The sequence below is a fragment of the Miniopterus schreibersii genome (assembly GCF_964146895.1).
Source record: "Miniopterus schreibersii genome assembly, chromosome: 4".
NCBI lineage: Eukaryota > Metazoa > Chordata > Mammalia > Chiroptera > Miniopteridae > Miniopterus > Miniopterus schreibersii.
In genome coordinates, this window is record NC_138105.1 from 25,473,213 (window position 1) to 25,489,532 (window position 16,320).

The following is a 16,320-nucleotide window of genomic DNA, read 5'->3' on the forward strand; positions in this document are numbered from 1 at the left end:
CTATTTTTAGATCTTGGCTATTGTAAATAGTGCTGCGATGAACATAGGGGTGCATGTATTCTTTCAAATTAGCTGTGGTACATTTACACAATGGATTACTACATAGCTATAAAAAAGTCTTACCTTTTGCTACAGTGTGGATGGACCTGGAGATTATTATGCTAAGTGAAATAAACCAGTCAGAGAACAACAAATACCGTGTGATCTTACTTATACGTGGAATTTAATGAACAAAATAAACTGATGAACAAAATGGAAACAAGGATACGTGGAACAGACTGACAGCTGTCAGAGTGAAGGGGGGGGGGGGGGGGCTGGACGAAAGAAGGTGAAGGGATTAGCCAAAAAGCATATATACATAACACATAGACACAGACAACAATGTGTTAGCCAGAGGGAAAAGGCGGTGGAGGCGGGTAAAGTGGGGGAAAATGGGGATGGAAAGATACTGCTTGGGGTGATGGGCGCACGATGCAGTACGCAGATTATGTTTTATTAAGTTGTACACTTGAAACCTGTATGGTTTTGTGAACCAATGTCACCCCAGTAAATTCAATTTTTAAAAAATGTGCTCCAAATTTTAGTTTATGTTGGAGTAACTAAGTAGAATTGTCAAAAATATGATGCTTTAGAAATTGCCATCACTTAGATTTGGACACCATTTTCTGACCTGGTTCCTGGTTTCCCCTAACTGCAGTGTGTGATGCATCTTGAAGACCGGTTACAGGAGCTGTACTTCAAGAGCAAAATGCTGTCTGAGTACCTGAGGGGGCAGATGCGTGTTCATGTCAAGGAGCTGGGAGTTGTTCTAGGGTATGTTCATGGTTTCTTTTCTGGCTTTGCTTTCCCATTATAATGTCTTCAAGCAAGAACTATTCCTCAGAATTGACTTCTTTTAAGTGTCTTTTCCTGTTAGAAGTTGGACACTGTTATCATTCAGGTTCCTCTGTACCACATAAGAGCAGATCCCTGTTTTCCACTGACCTGAAATGCATTGTCCCCTGTGCATTACAGTAAGTTGAGAATACAGTCAGTTAAAAATGAATTAAATCTAAATTTTTGTCTTAGGAAAATAAGTAATATTTATTTTTATTTTTAAATATATTGAAAACTCCTTCCCAGCCTCCTCTCCGCCATCCAAATGAGCTGATTAAAATAACAGCACACTGGATGGTAGTACATTATCTACATATTATTACTCTTTCCCCATTATCTATGTCAGTCTACTCTACAGTTCTTCTTGGGAAGAAGACAGTTATCTAAAATGCTTACTGAAGGAGGAACAGATAAATTGGTGGGAGGCATATTATAGCACCATTATGTTCTGTGGTCACATATGTTCTATGGCCTGTGTGTGTGTGTATGAATTATTCTTGAAATGCTAGTTGAGTAAATTAAAACAAGCCAGAACCTTTGTCTAATTCAATTTTTATGAAAGGAGAAAGAGCCAGCATAACAAGTAGCTACTGTATGTCAGAAGCCAAATCAAATTCTTTCATTAATGTTACTCCTTACCATCCAGATTGGAAATAGATGATTCTCTGTGCATAATGCCTTTATTTTAAAAAAATGTTAAGTAGTTTTTAAAGTAATGTGGATTTTGCCAAAATTTATAGTGCATTGTGGCATAACTTGAAAAGCAAGTCCTCATAGTCTTTTCCCTAACTTGCCACCTTCAACCAAACACAGTTAATGGATTGTTTCTTCTGACAATTTTTTAAAGTATACGATAAAAAATAAAAAAGTGATTTATATTCTATATATCATTGGGCAACTTGCCTTTTGATAGATCTTGAATGTTTGTTCATATAAGCACATACTGATCTATCTTATTATTTTTAATGACTGTATAGCATTCCATTATATGGTGGAATTTATGTAACAGTAAGTTCTCACTTAACATCTTTAGTAGGTTCTGCAACTGTAAGCGAAATGACATGTAATGAAACCAGCTTTACCATGTGCTAATTGATATAAACAAGAATTAAGTTCCTATGGCATCTCATATCATTATAATGTAACGATGTTGAACGACAGGACATTATTCGAGGATCTGCTGTATTTCCTTTTTTTTTTAGGATAGATTATTTGAAGTAGAAGTTTTGGTTACAGGGCATGTGCATTAAATTTTTGATAGATATTGATAGTTATTTTGATATGTAATAGTTAAATGCTATCTAGTAAGTACCAGAATAAATTCTCACGAATGGCAGGAAGCACGCTCTTCCTGCTACTGGCTGTTACCAACTTTTTCATCTTTTTTAGGCTACTTGCTGAGAAATGAAATCTGAGTATACTTTACTTATTTAGATTTATTTATTCTCTAACCATGAATCAGTCTGCCTGAGTGAGTGTTTCTATATTTTGGGGGCATTTTTCTTTTCCTGTAAATTATTTGTGGTAGGATGTATTTTTAAGATGCTTTCATTATTTCTTTTCAGCATGTCTTATTATAGAAACATTTGTATTCAAAACAATATGGATGCACACTATTAACCTGTTACTATCCTATATTGTATTTTCTTAGACCTTGTCCATTGCCCTGATGCATGTGAGATGCTTTCCTACATCCATGACTTTACCATTGGGTTTCAGATGCTTTCTTTTAAAAAAAATTTTGGTTTGGGTTTTTACTGACTGAAATATTTCCAACTGTTGCTATCTTCAGCTCTCTTACCTTTTGGCCAGGATAGCCTAGGTCCTTGACTGCTGAGGTATAGTGACTTTACAGGTAGCAGTCATTGCTTGTAGGACTCATGTCTTGGGTATAGAAAGCCTGACTGAGATTTTCTCTTTTTTCTTAATTTCAGAATTGAATCCAGTGATCTTCCTCTTCTGGCTGCTGTAGCAAGCACTCACTCTCCATATGTTGCTCAGATACTCCTTTAACGTAATGATTATTTGAAATGTTAAACAGAAACCAAGGAAGCAGACACAACGTGCATTATGGCATTTGTGACTAGACTTTTTCGGTGATGGTAGATTTTTAACCAAGTGAAACTAAGACAGCATAAGTAATTTGGGGAGAAAGCATTTGAAAAGGCCAAAGTATAACTTAGGAATTTCTATAAAATGAATAACATTGAGGAATTTTATATGATCACTACAGTGTTGCCACAACTGATAAATAGCAACAGATGTCTCATGATTAAATGGCTCAGAAATAGTCATTTCATTAGTTTTAATTCTTTATTTCTAAGGTACATAGGTTTACCAAACCTTGATTATTTCTTGTTTTGTTTCGTCAATTCAGAATAGCTAATTTTGGGGTATTTCTCAAAGTATTTTAAATAGCCTTTTAATTATAAGAAACTTAGAAGAATGAGTGTAAATCTATGTTATGTTGTCCATCCAATTGTACATATGTATCTAGTTTTTTAAAAAGCAGAGGTAGAAATACAAGATTGGTGAACATGCCTTTTTAAATATCTGTATATTTTCAACTAGTATTAATTGTATATAATGTTGAAATGTTACTTTCTGGTGATTTTTCTGTTTCACATACCTTAAAATATAAGTAAAGCCAATTGTTCTTTAAGGTTGAGGAATGTCAGTTCCCAAAATAAGAGTACTACTTTATACTATTTGTTTTGTTTTTAAGTATAAGCTAATTCTTATAAATGTTAATAACATATTTGCACCTAATTTAATAAATTAAAATTAGGATTAAAAATTGCACCAAAGCATTGGCAAAAATAATATTCAAAAGTGCTCAGGTAGCCGAGGCCCTTGCTTTCGGCATTAGCCGTTCTTGAACCCATAGGAACTAAATATTTGTTTCACAGCTTCATAATATTCTTTTTACACTAACAGAACTCATTCTTAAAATTACTTTTTTCTTGAATTTCCCTTCTTCCAAAAGCTACTCTTTTTTTCAAACATTTTCACTTTTCAGTTTTTTGTATATAGAGTGTTGCTTCTGAGAAAGGCTAATATGGAACCAAACTCTTGTAAGTAATGTAAATAAAAAGATGGGTAGGTAAAGTTTTCAGTATGCTCTACTACCTCAGTTTACTTGAATACTACGTTATAGTTTATCCTTTACTTATCTGGTCTAAGATACTTTAATTCTGGAAGTGAAGTTGGTTTCTGCTTCATGGACTATTTCTGTCATAATTGATTAGCTTTAAAAAATGACCTGCTATTCTGTTACTAAATACATTTCCTATCTAATACATTTATTTTTGCTGTTTGAATTTTCAGTAATTAAAAAAGATTTCTGTAGTTTAAGTCTTTGGCCTTTAATTTATAGCATTGGCTCACATTTTGCCTTGCTCTCTATGTATCCAGGAACTCTCCAACTTAGATTAAGAAGAAACAATTGTTTTAATGGAATGTAAACCTGAAATCGGTGTGCCTGCGATCAGTTTGGCCCCCGTGTCCTATCAGCTGGTCCCAGTTAGTACTGGAGTCTCCCATGGATGACTTGCTGTGAAAGAGTGTTTATGGATATATTTTCTTTTGCTTAATATTCTTATTCTATTCATTAATGAAATTCTTCGTTATTCTATTGTTTGGAATTCTGTGAATCAATCTCTTTGGCAGAATTCAGAATATAGAAAAGTTCGTATGTGAGCCATTGTACATTTTTTATTGTAGTTAAGAATGATATGTAGCAGATAGATAATGTCTGTTTTGCATGTTTTTTTTAAGTCATCAAGCTATTCACTGTCCTATCTATTTGAAATCTAATAAATTATCATTTAGAAAATCTAGTCTTCAATAAGTGGATGGCTCATGCTACTGTTCTTCTTAAAAGTAAGCTTTGCTCGGAAGGAAAAGGCCTATAGTTTCTTATAGAATCATTAATCCTTATAGGATTCCTGAGCTTTATAATTCCCAGCCCTTCTGTAATTTTTCCTACCTTCATCATAGTTATTTTTTCCTTACACAAAGCCCATGGAGTAAGCTGCTGCTTTTTTTAAAGTATCGTCATTATGGTGAATGTGAAAAGAGTTTTGGCCTGTTTGAAATAATTTTTTCAGCTTCTTATGGTACAGATATGTGTTACATATTTTTAAAAACCTGTTTGTTGCAATAGGAAATGAAAAAGGTATCTTTTACGTTATAGATTTAAAACTAATTTTTCCTTGTATATAAACTAATTGGTTTGATTTTAACTGTTCCTGGCTTTTATTAATATGTCTTAATTTTGAATTTGAAATTGTTAAGTGCAATAAACATACCAGCACAGATTTAATTTGTTGCAATTGGCATACACTGGGGATGATCACTTAAAAAAAAACCAATGATTTTACACAATGCCTATTTCTGGTAGATGTCTTATGAGATTGTTCTGCTTTTTTAAAGTTATTTAGATGGTGGGATAAATGTACATACTGTTTCTTGTTCTGTATACATTTCTCAAATGTACACCTGTATTATAATAACCTCCCAGTTCTAGGGGAAATTTGTGCAATAAATACACATGTCAATTTGATGGATGATGTCGGTCTTTCTTTTATGTGTTAAACAGGTACAGTAACATGGACTCTGATATTTGGATTCTTTTTCCCAAATGTGACACTTTTGGGCATGTTATCTTATTTATAATGTCCTATTCTAATCCTAAATCTCAATTTTGGTAATTTAGTAGAATCTATGAATTTGTGACAATCAAGTGAAATAATGAAATGTCAAGAATTTATCTTAATGCATGGCACACCCCAAGTACTCATTAATTTTTGGCTGCTACTGTTATTAGGTAATCTATCCAGCCTCCTCTCTATGGCCTCCACCTCTTGGGAGAATTTAACATAAATTCTTTGGAATTAAAATGTAATAAAAAAATACGGGATATTATATTTGACCTAATCCTTAAGATGACAAATTGAAATTTTCTTTAAATGCTCTTATAAAAAGGAACTGAAAATCAATAATTTAAAACCTAGGAAAAGCCATGTAAACATTTTACGAACATTATATCCAATACAAATTACTATTGACTTCACAATTAAACAAAAATTGGCCAGTTGATTTGGGTTCTAATCCTGGTTTGTTCACTGACTTTCATGTGACTCTGAGCAAATCTGTCCTCTTCATCTATGTTGTAGGGAAGCCAGCTCTTCCATCAATCCTTACTGTCTGTTCTGTAGCAGTGATTCAGCCCTGAGTAGGCTGTTGGGAAGCTGCCTTGGTCAGGCTAGGTAGATTTGGGCAGATATGTCAAGACACAGGATTGGACTGGGGGCTTTTTGTGGTGCCCATTTTCATATAATTTTACATGCATCACTCTTACATTTGACCAGAGAGTGTAAGTGCACTGTTTTTTGTTTTTTTTTCCATTTTTTTAATTTATCTTTATTGTTGAGAGTATTACAGGTGTCCTATTCCCCCCCCCCTCAATTGACCCCCTCCACTTCGCTTCCACCCCCTCCCCAGGCCTTCACCCCGTTATTAACTGTGTCCATGGGTTATACATATATGCATATAACTTCTTTGGTTAATCTCTTCCCACCCTCCACCCCTTTCCTCTTTCCTCTGAAATATGATCATCTGTTGCATGTGTCAATGTCTCCGGATCAATTTAGTTCGTCAGATTCTTTTGTTCATTAGCTTCTTTTTAAAGAAGACCCTTCAGCTTTTCCTGTAGTGCTGGTCTGGTGGTGATGAACTCCTTTAGCTTTTTCTTATCTGTGAAGCTCTTTATCTGAGCTTCAAGTCTAAATGATAGCTTTGCTGGGTAGAGCAATCTTGGTTGTAGTTCCATGTTTTTCATCACTTTGAATATTTCTTGCCACTCCCTTCTGGCCTGCAAGGTTTCTGTTGAGCAATCAGCTGACAGTCGTATGGGTGCTCCCTTGTAGGTAACTAACTGCTTGTCTCTTGCTGCTTTTAAGATTCTCTCTTTGTCTTTAACCTTTGGCATTTAATTATGATGTCTTGCTGTGGGCCTCTTTGGCTTCCTCTTCTTTGGGACCCTCTGTGCTTCCTGGACTTGTAAGTCTATTTCTTTCCCCAAGCAGGGGAAGTTTTCTGTAATTATTTTTTCAAATAGGTTTCAATTTCTTGATCTCTTTCTTCCCTTCTGACACCCCAATAATACGAATGTTGGGCCTCTTGAAGTTGTCCCAGAGGCTCCTTATGCTATCTTCATATTTCTGGATTCTTTTTTCCTGTTGCTCTTCTGGTTGGGTGTTTTTTGTTTCCTCATGTTCCAAATTGCTGATTTGATTCTCAGCGTCCTCTACTCTACTGTTGATTCCCTGTAAATTATTCTTCATTTCAGTTCGTGTAGCCTTCGTTTCAAATTGGTACTTTATTATGTTATTGATTTTCTCAGATCTATTTCATTTAGTTCCTCTTCTAGAGATTTCTTCTGTTCTTTCCTTTGTGATGTGTTTCTTTGCCTCCACATTTTGGCTGCTTCCAGGTGTTTGTTTCTATGTATTAGGTAGAGCTGCTATGTCTCCTGGAATTTGTAGAGTGGCTTTGTGTAGTAGGTGTCCTGTAGGGTCCAATGGCTCAGCCTCCCCAGTCACCTGAGCTAGGCCTTCTGGGTGCTCCCTGTGTGGGCTGTGTGCACTGTCCTGTTGTAGTTGAGCCTTGGTTGTTGCTGGCGTCCCTGGGATTGACCCCCAGGCCAATCAGTTGTGAGGACCAGCTGCAACTACAGCCAAAGAGCTGCTGTGCTGGAGACACCCCTATGGAGCAGGACTTACTTCAGTGGAGCTTTGGTTCTCCAAGTGCGCCCCTTGAGTGTCACTCGTGGATGTGGTAGGGTTGTCATCCAGCGTGGTCGAGTCTGACCACCAGGTGCACTGTCTCTGGGGCCTCCCGGGAGGTGCAAAGTCAGCCTCTGCCAGTGCCTTGCCCAGGGCCACCCAGCATGAGCTACACAGCAAACTGTAGTTGGCTGCTACTTGTGTTGGGCTTGGAGGTGTCCAGGAGAGGCCAAGCTATGAGCCAGTGCAGGCTGCCACTAGCGCCAGGCCTGGGGCCGCTTATCAAGCCGTAAGGGGCCCACTGCTGCTTGTTTGAGAGATTTTAGGAAAGTCCTAAGCATGAGGCTGGAGAGGCCACTTGTACAGAAAAGCCCCTGGAAATGACCTGGATGAGCTGCAGGTGGGGAGGGGCAGGGCCTCCGTGAATCGGGGCGGGGCCAACGGTGCAAGTCAGGTGCTGGTGATTCAAATATGGCGCCTGCCTGCCGGCTGTGTGCAGGGAGGACTCGCCTAAGGAGCAATGGCCTCTGCCAGCTCTTCTGCCTGGGAGGAAGCTGCCCCTCCAGCTCTCGCCCCCCCCGATTTCAGGCAGGTTAGCCCCCCCCCCGCCAGTGTCCCAGGTCCTTTCAGGCTGCCGCCCGGTGCTGGGCTCAGAGACAGCGCGTCCGAGTCCATGCGGGGGCCCTTTAGAGGAGCTGCTGGGGCTCCTGGAGCCTCCGCGACCCTCAGCCACAGTCCCTGCTGGTTTCACAGCCCGGAGTTGTGGGGGCGTCTCATCCCGGCCTGGAGCCCTGGGCTGGGGGCCTGCTGTGGGGCTGGGACCCCTCCCTCCTCCGGGAAAACTCCAGCGCTGAGATTCTCTTCCAGGGTTCAACCTCGGCACTGGGTGTGGGCCCGCAGCCCCGTCTCTGCGATTCACCCCCTATCCGCCTGTATCTGGGCCCCTCCTACCAGTCTCGATGCTTCTGTTCAGCCGGATCTCAGGAGGCTCTGAGTGACGGTGGTTCTGTACTTTAGTTGTAATTTTGATGTGGTTGCTGGAGGCGGCGGGTGCAGCTGTTACCTACGCCGCCATCTTGTTTCTCCTAAGCCACGTTTTAAAAAAACATTTTTTAATTTCAATTTACTGGGGTGACTGGTTAATAAAATTATACAGGTTTTAGGTATACAATTCTATAATACATCATCTCTATATTGTATTTTTTCTTTTGAAGATTTGGCCAATGTTTTTGTTTTGCCAGAATTTAATAAATTACTTGCAATCAGACCAGTATTTTTTCCTTTCACTTATATGTTAAAGCTGGTGAATCCTCTCTTGGAGGTTGCCTTTCATGTGGAAATAGCTATTAGAGCCTTCACATCTCCTGACTTTCTTTTAGCATATTAGAGCATAATATAAGATGATAAAGGAGAAGTTAGATTTTGAAAATGTGTATAAATTTAGGTATGTTCACATGGATATTAACAGTTTTTACTGTTGCTGTTTTATGACAAAGCCTAATAAAGTAAGTTATGGCCTTGAGGTGTGGTTCAGTGGTTGAGCTTTGACCTAGGAACCAAGAGGTCATGATGGTTCCATTCTGGTCAGGGCACATGCCCAGGTTGTAGGCTCCATCCCCAGTAGAGGTCATGCAGGAGGCAGGGACTTTGTCCCTGAAGTCATTGATGTTTCTCTCTATCCCTCTTCCTTCCTCTCTCTCTAAAAAAAAAAGTGTTTTTTTAAAAAGCAAGTTATGTTTATATACCTCATTTGTCCTTGTGAAATATTATATACAGAAAAGTGAACAAATATGCACTAATGTAACCATTTATGTTAAGGAGTAAATTATTTTTAGTAACCCAGAAGCCCCCTCCTCTATGTGTTCTATCCTGATCAAAATTCTCCCCTTCTCATTTTTAGAACTACCAACTTGACTTCTTGAGGATCATGTCCTTGCTTTATGTCTATAGTTTCATCTCTGTGTATGAATCCATAAGTAATATACTTTCATTTTGCTTGTTTGAACTTTGTGTAATTACATTCCATATTTTGTGTTTTGCTTTTTCTCTCTCAGCATTATGTTGGAAAATCATCCATGTGCTGTGTAGCTGGTATTCCACTGAATGAATATACTACAGTTTATACATCCTATTATTGATGGACATTTGGGTTATTTCGAGTTTTGGGCTAATATGAACAAAACATTTTTGTTCAACTTTTCTGGTGTACATGGGTATTCTTTAGAATATGTATCATGGAGTAGACTTGTTTCAGCTTTACTAGATACTGTGTTTTTTCAAAGTGGTTTCCCAATTTTCACATAACCTGCAGTTTCTGTTTCTGTTGCTCCACATCTTCATGAACACTTAAATGTATTTCTGAGTAGTTAATGGGGAAAAATTGGCATTAAAAAAATAGTCAATTCTACAGACTTGAATTTCTGCTTTAGAGCAGTCACTTCACAGAGGTAAAATAATAGAAATAGTAGTTCTTGGATTGTGCAGGCAACATCTTAATTGCCTCACATGAATTATCACAGTCTTAAGAGAATCCCAAAGCAATAGGTCCTCTGCTATCCTGTTTTGTTTTATTTTTTAAATTGATTCTTTTATTTTAGAGAGAGAAGAAGGCAGAGGGAAAGAAACATTGATTGGTGGCCTCCCGTGTGGATTGAACCCTCAACCTGGGTATGTGCACTGACTGGAATGGAACCCAGGACCCTTTGGTGCATGGGAGGCCGTTCCAACCAACTGAGCCACAGTGGCCAGGGCTACCATTACATTTTAGAGATAAACAAGTTCAGAGATATTAAATAACTTCATGAGTATTTTACTAAAAATGACCTATTAAAGACACAAATTCAGATGTTTGTCCCTGAAGTCTAAGCTAATGGTCATCATGCTTTATTTATTTTTCCCTCTTTCTAATATTGTTGTGGCTCTGGAAACGGGCCCGTGAAGAATGGAAGGAATGATATTTATGATCTTGGGTAGACCTTTGAGAGGACATCTTTATACACACACAAAAATGATGAAAATGGGTCTTGTAATTCCTCGTGATCTCTCCACAATAACTTGCTTTTTAGAATGGCTGAGCCAAGGCCGCCCTGGTTTTTGTCCTACTCAAAAAAGAAATGTGCTAATATTATGTTGTAAACTTGGTTTGAGCAAGCCTAACGACCAACGGAAAACAAAACCCTTATCAACATCAGCTACCATTACCAGGTCTGAGAAACAAAAATATTGCAGCTTGAACTCTCCCTGTTTTTACTCATATAATTTTAATTCTGACCATTTCATTAAAAATTACTGTGAATAACATCATGATCATAAATCTGAGTTTAGTGAGCTATGGTAATTGCTGTGAGAAACAGATGTACCTAGATGTGGCACACAGCTCTCGGGGAGCTTCAAATTCAGTGCAAAGGATGTACAATTATGTGACTAGTTCGGCCCATCTGTGCATTAATGAGATAGGAGTGAAAAGGGCTGTTCCAGAAGGATGGATTCGGAATGTCAGCGATCTTACCGGGGAAACAGCCTCTGTTTACAGGTGTCTGGCTGCCCTGAAGAGTGATGTGTTTTTGTTTAAACCAGTGAACCAATTTGGGAAACGGACTCGTACGCAAAATGTAGTGGAAAAGTAGTCACTCGAGACCAGGCAATCGGAAGCCCAGGAGTTGGAAGGATGGAGGGCTGGCAGCTGGCTTCAACAAGCGGTAACCGAGCTGGCAGCGGGCACGGCGACTGCCCACCCCTGCTTGGCCGCGAAGCTGTGACTCCTCTGCCCTGATCTCAGGACGTCCGTCTTAGGACAAGTGCTTTTTGGTGGGGCTCCCACAAAATATTTTATTAGAAGAAATGTAGAGAAGAATCTGCATGAAATTATTTGCCAAATGGCGACTTCGACTTCCGCGTGTCTCCAGGGGCGGGGCGTCGGCCTCCGGCTTGGCCACGCCCTGAGCTTCCGGATTTTGGTACAAACACAACTCCACCTAAAACACCGTCCCCCGCGTTCAGCTCCAAGTGCTACTTTCGCTCAGTCCCTCACATTGCTCCCTCACAGCGCGTTTCCGGGCCCCCCACCGGAAGCTGGAGCGGTTCAAACCTCTGCTCCGAGGCGGATCCCATGAGCGGTTTAGGAGTGGTCTCGCGACTTGTCTGTACTGCCCCAGCTCTTACGTCACCGCGGAGTCACGCCCTTGGGCGCTCGTTTGCGTGCGCGCGCGCCGCGCGTGCGCAGTTGCCCACCCTCCGCCCCGCGCTTGCTTCTTTCTGGCCAGTCGCGCGTGGGCTGAGACCCTGGGCGGGCGTTGCGAAGGCTTGTTTGCTTGAGTCGGGTATCCGCCGCGGTCCGGAGTTCCCTTCCTCGGGGGTGAGGGGGTGCAGACCCCCTACCTAGGGTGAATGGGCTGTAGCGTGGGCTGCTAAGGGCAGGCTGGGGAGCTCGGGGGCTGGGGCCGCGACCATGAACTCACCCGTGGACCCCGGCGCTAGGCAAGCTCTGAAGAAGAAGCCGCCGGAGCGGACCCCGGAGGTAAGGCCGGCGGACGCGGCTTTGCGCTGTCTTACGGACGGCATACCCCTGTCAGACCTAAACCTGCGGCGACTGTCCCGTTGCCAGCGGCTCACACCTGCGTCCCCCGACTTGGGCCCTTCTCGCGGCCGGGAGACGACCACCTTTCCTGCTAGCGATGCCGCCTTCCCCGTACACCCGTCCCTGCCGGTGACTTACCATTGGTTTCGATAAGAAAGCACCATTTACTAAATTGTTGTTTTCTCAGGGTAAAATGTGGGCTTCTGAGTAAGATTACTCGTAGGTAGGTAGACCGAAAACTAGGTACGAATTGTAAGTAAAATGTAACAGCCATGTTATTAAGAGATAACATCTCTTTAAAGGGCCCTGAAACACTACAAGTGTTTAAAAGAAAAAGTTTTCCAAATCGGTTGCAAACTTTCCATCCAGTCAGATGATGAATTCTGGTGGAGGATAATGCCTATTTAAAGATCGGTTCTAGAGGTACTTTTTCACACTGTCATTGGGAAATTTTACAGTATTTTGTGCTTGGATCCAAAATTTGCTGTATTGGGTTAGCTTAAATGATTTTCATTTGATCTAACGGCTAGTTTTCAGATACATAACTAAAACCTGTTAACCTTACATATCCTTATGGAGTGCTTAGACTTTTTTGGCAGATTTTCCTTGGTTTGGAGAAATTTCTATAATAAGTGGTATGTTTCCTAAATCAGAAAGCAAAAACTAAAAACAACGTGAAAGATTGTTGGGTTGTTTTGTGTATAGTTGCAATAAATGAAATTAAAAGCTTTGGTTAATTCTTCCTAAATCACTTTTGGGTTATTCAGATTTATAGCCTTTTTCATAGTAGGTCTCACTAACTTGGGACTGATCTTTTGTGACGTAACATTCAACTATAATTGTAGCTTTGATAAGTAAAACTTCATTGTTAGAGACCCCAATCTTTGCATAGAAACAGGCAAATATCACTTTCCAGAGTTGAGACCTGCTTTTATAATCCCATGTGTTTTCATTTCCCTATGATGATTCTTGAAGTAATTGTGAGCTAATTGAAAACATACACCTTGAACAGGTGAACTGCCATCACCTTCAACAGGTGATTCTGCCATAATTTTTATATTATTAGCAAATGTCATGCAAGGCTTGCAATGTATTATGTCAGTGCTTTTAAATATTACTCATGATACATTCACATTTTAATGGGAAAACCCTACTTCTCTTTAATAGCAGAATTACCTAGCTTGAAATTGCCTGTGTTTGAGCCTTATGAAATTTTCTAAACTGTTCACAAAGTTATGTTGGCCATTATGTGCCTTTGTTAAGTACTTTATCTTGTTTTACTGGAAAAGCAGCATGGTTTAAGGGAATACTAAACAACTGCCTACAGTACACAGACTAAAGTCTTGACATCTAGCAGCATAGCTTGTTAACTGCTTAATTAATTGGAAGTGCTTTTGAATGAGTGTAGAGTTTAGGGTACAAAAGTATGAGTAGAGAAGTGGTTACCTGAATCCTAGTGATAATTTATATGTGACAAATAATTTGATGAAATGCTCACAGATTCATTTCTATTTTCAGAAAATACTTATTCTTTTAGTGAACTCTTAAGAGTCTAATGTAAATATATTCACTCCACGATTATTTATTGAAAGCTTACCAGTTTAAGGCTCTATTCTGTGCACTAGGATGTACTAGTGAACAAAACACACCTGTCCTAGTGGTGCTTACATTCTAATAGAAGGGGGTGGGGAGGAGGCAGATAAATAAACAAGTTACATAATATGTTAGCTGATAATTGCTAATAAAGAGCAGGATAAAGGGATTGGAAGAAAGGGGCAAAGTCTGGATTGCAGTTTAAATAAGATGGTCAGTGTTGTGCTGGTAGAGATTACTTTTAATTAAAGGCTTGATACACATGATGGAGTTAGCCATGGAGCTGGCTATGTGGGGAAAGAGCTTTCCAAGTGGAGGGAATAGTTATTGCAGAGGCCCTGAAATGAGATCCTGTTTGGTGCATTCAAGACATAGCAGGAGCTCTGAGTATAAAAGAGTGAATAAGGGTGAGAGTAGTAAGAGATGAAGTCAGAGAGGTGATGGTGGTGATATAGGGTGAAACATGTCATGTAGGACTTTCTGAATCACTGTAAATTCTTTTACTTTTATTTTGAGTGAAAGGGGACTGCCAAAAGTTTTGAAGCAGAAAAATGATACACTTTTTAAAGAGTCCCCTGGCTGCTTTCTGGGTTGAGAATAGACTATGGGAGTAAGGGTAGAAAGAAGCAGGAACATCAGGTAGAGGCTATTAAAGCAGGGAAGAGATTATCGTAACTCAGGTTTAAGTGATAGTAATGCAGGTGGTGAGAAGTACTCAATTATGGAAATATTTTGACTGGTTAGCCAGCATAACTTGCTCATGGGTTAGATATGTACTTTGAGGGAAAGAAAAGAATTGAGCATGGTTTTAGTGTTTTCGGCCTAAATAACAGGAGTATTGGAATTACCATCATATAGAGAGTTTGAACTGCCATCAGATAGATGGGGAAAGCTGCAGATGAAGTAGGTTTTGGGGGTAAGGAGGGAGGAGGGTTCAGAAATTCAGTTTTGAACATGTCATGTTTGAAATGTCTATTAGAAATGTTGAGAAAGGAGTTCTATATACAAATTGATGTTTCTAGAGAGAATGCTTGACTGGAGATAGAAATTTTATAGTCATTAGCTTATAGATATTATTTGAAGTCATGAAGTTAGGTTAAATTACGTAGGTAGCGAGTGTGCATGAGAATAGAAGAGGACCAAAGACAGAGCTGGGGCACTTGATCATTATAAAGGAGAAAAGAGCAGAAACCTGAAAAGAGCAATGCATGGAACAAACAGTGCAGTAGAAGAAAAGTCAAGAGAGAGAGGTGGTGTCCTGGAACCGAAGCAAATAAAGTGTATAATAGATGGGGATACAGTTTATTCATTCAGCTTATTGTTCCTTGAATACCTACCAGGTGCAAAGAATTATGAAAAAAACAAACACATAAACAAATAGATAAGAACCAGTGTCTTAAAATCTTGTAATCAGATGTTTGTATCATATCATTAACGAATAAAGAATTCTTTTCTTCCTGGGACAAAATTAATGGTTCCTTTATTTTGAACCATCTGTTGTCCTTATGTGAAACTATCAAGTCAAGCATAATCCTAGTGAGCTGGACACTGAGTGTAGAAAATGTTGTAAAGTATGGCATTAAGAACTATGGTCTAACACAGTTTTTACTTTCCTGGCCATTTCTCCTACTTTGCAGCTTCAGCCTCCACAGCACATCGCCTTTCTTGAGCTAGTTCTCTGATTTCCTTTTCCACTTTGCAACTATATATACACATATATTTTTTTTTTAGTGGAAAATTTTAGATTTAAATGCTCTGTGGGAAGCTTGGGGCTCTAAAACAACAAAAGCTGTTAAGATATTTTCAAAATTGAGACCTTGAATTTCACCTCAACTCAGTCAATATTCAACACTATTCTTTCTCTGTATACTCTTTTTCCCCCCCATGAGAGTGAGCTCCTTATCTCTTTCTTATAGTTTAGTTCCCTTTCTGAGTGCTTAGTACCATGTTTTGCACATATTAAATGATCAATAAGTATGTTAAAACAAAATTCCGAATTTTGTCAACTACTTATGTTAAAAGAGACCACTTTCTATTCATTAGAACTGCTGATTTTGTACATCTGGATAGTCTCATTCAGCAACTTGGCTTCAGTTAATTTTTATAGGCAGACTCCTAGGACTATATAGTTCATCTTACCCCCTTCCATGTGCTTCAGATCCATATATCTAACCACTAAATTGTCTCTTAGATTCTTCAATCACCAGTCCTAAATTGAAGCCATCATTATTCCTCTTCCTTAATATTCTGCTGGTGACTGCCCCAATTGCTCAACCCAGAAATTTGTTTTTACTTGATTACCTGTACTGACTGCCTCTCTGTATCCAACTGGCTACTAAACTTTGTTGATTTTACATCCTGAATCTCTCTGTACCTCTTTCTTTCCAGCTCTACTACCCTAGTTCAAGCTCTTTTATCATTTTACCTCTGAATTTTTTGCTTGAGTCATTTTATTTGTTGTCATTATTGCTGGAGTGGCCTTTCTAG

At 39.3% G+C, this 16,320-nt stretch overlaps 2 protein-coding genes across 6 annotated transcripts in view; both read left to right on the top strand.

The window, feature by feature from the left end:
- The window catches only part of FNIP1 (folliculin interacting protein 1), a 124,053-nt gene extending 118,614 nt beyond the window's left edge, over positions 1-5,439 (top strand). For both annotated transcript variants that reach the window (XM_081134089.1, XM_081134090.1), the window contains 2 exons: positions 698-813; positions 2,811-5,439. In XM_081134089.1, coding sequence (XP_080990215.1) covers positions 698-813; positions 2,811-2,889 — 195 coding nt within the window. In that variant the 3' untranslated portion in view covers positions 2,890-5,439. The remainder of the gene's footprint in view (positions 1-697; positions 814-2,810) is intronic.
- A 6,443-nt stretch (positions 5,440-11,882) lies between these two features.
- The window catches only part of RAPGEF6 (Rap guanine nucleotide exchange factor 6), a 186,401-nt gene continuing 181,963 nt past the window's right edge, over positions 11,883-16,320 (top strand). For all 4 annotated transcript variants that reach the window (XM_081136609.1, XM_081136612.1, XM_081136611.1 and 1 more), the window contains exon 1: positions 11,883-12,180. In XM_081136609.1, coding sequence (XP_080992735.1) covers positions 12,112-12,180 — 69 coding nt within the window. In that variant the 5' untranslated portion in view covers positions 11,883-12,111. The remainder of the gene's footprint in view (positions 12,181-16,320) is intronic.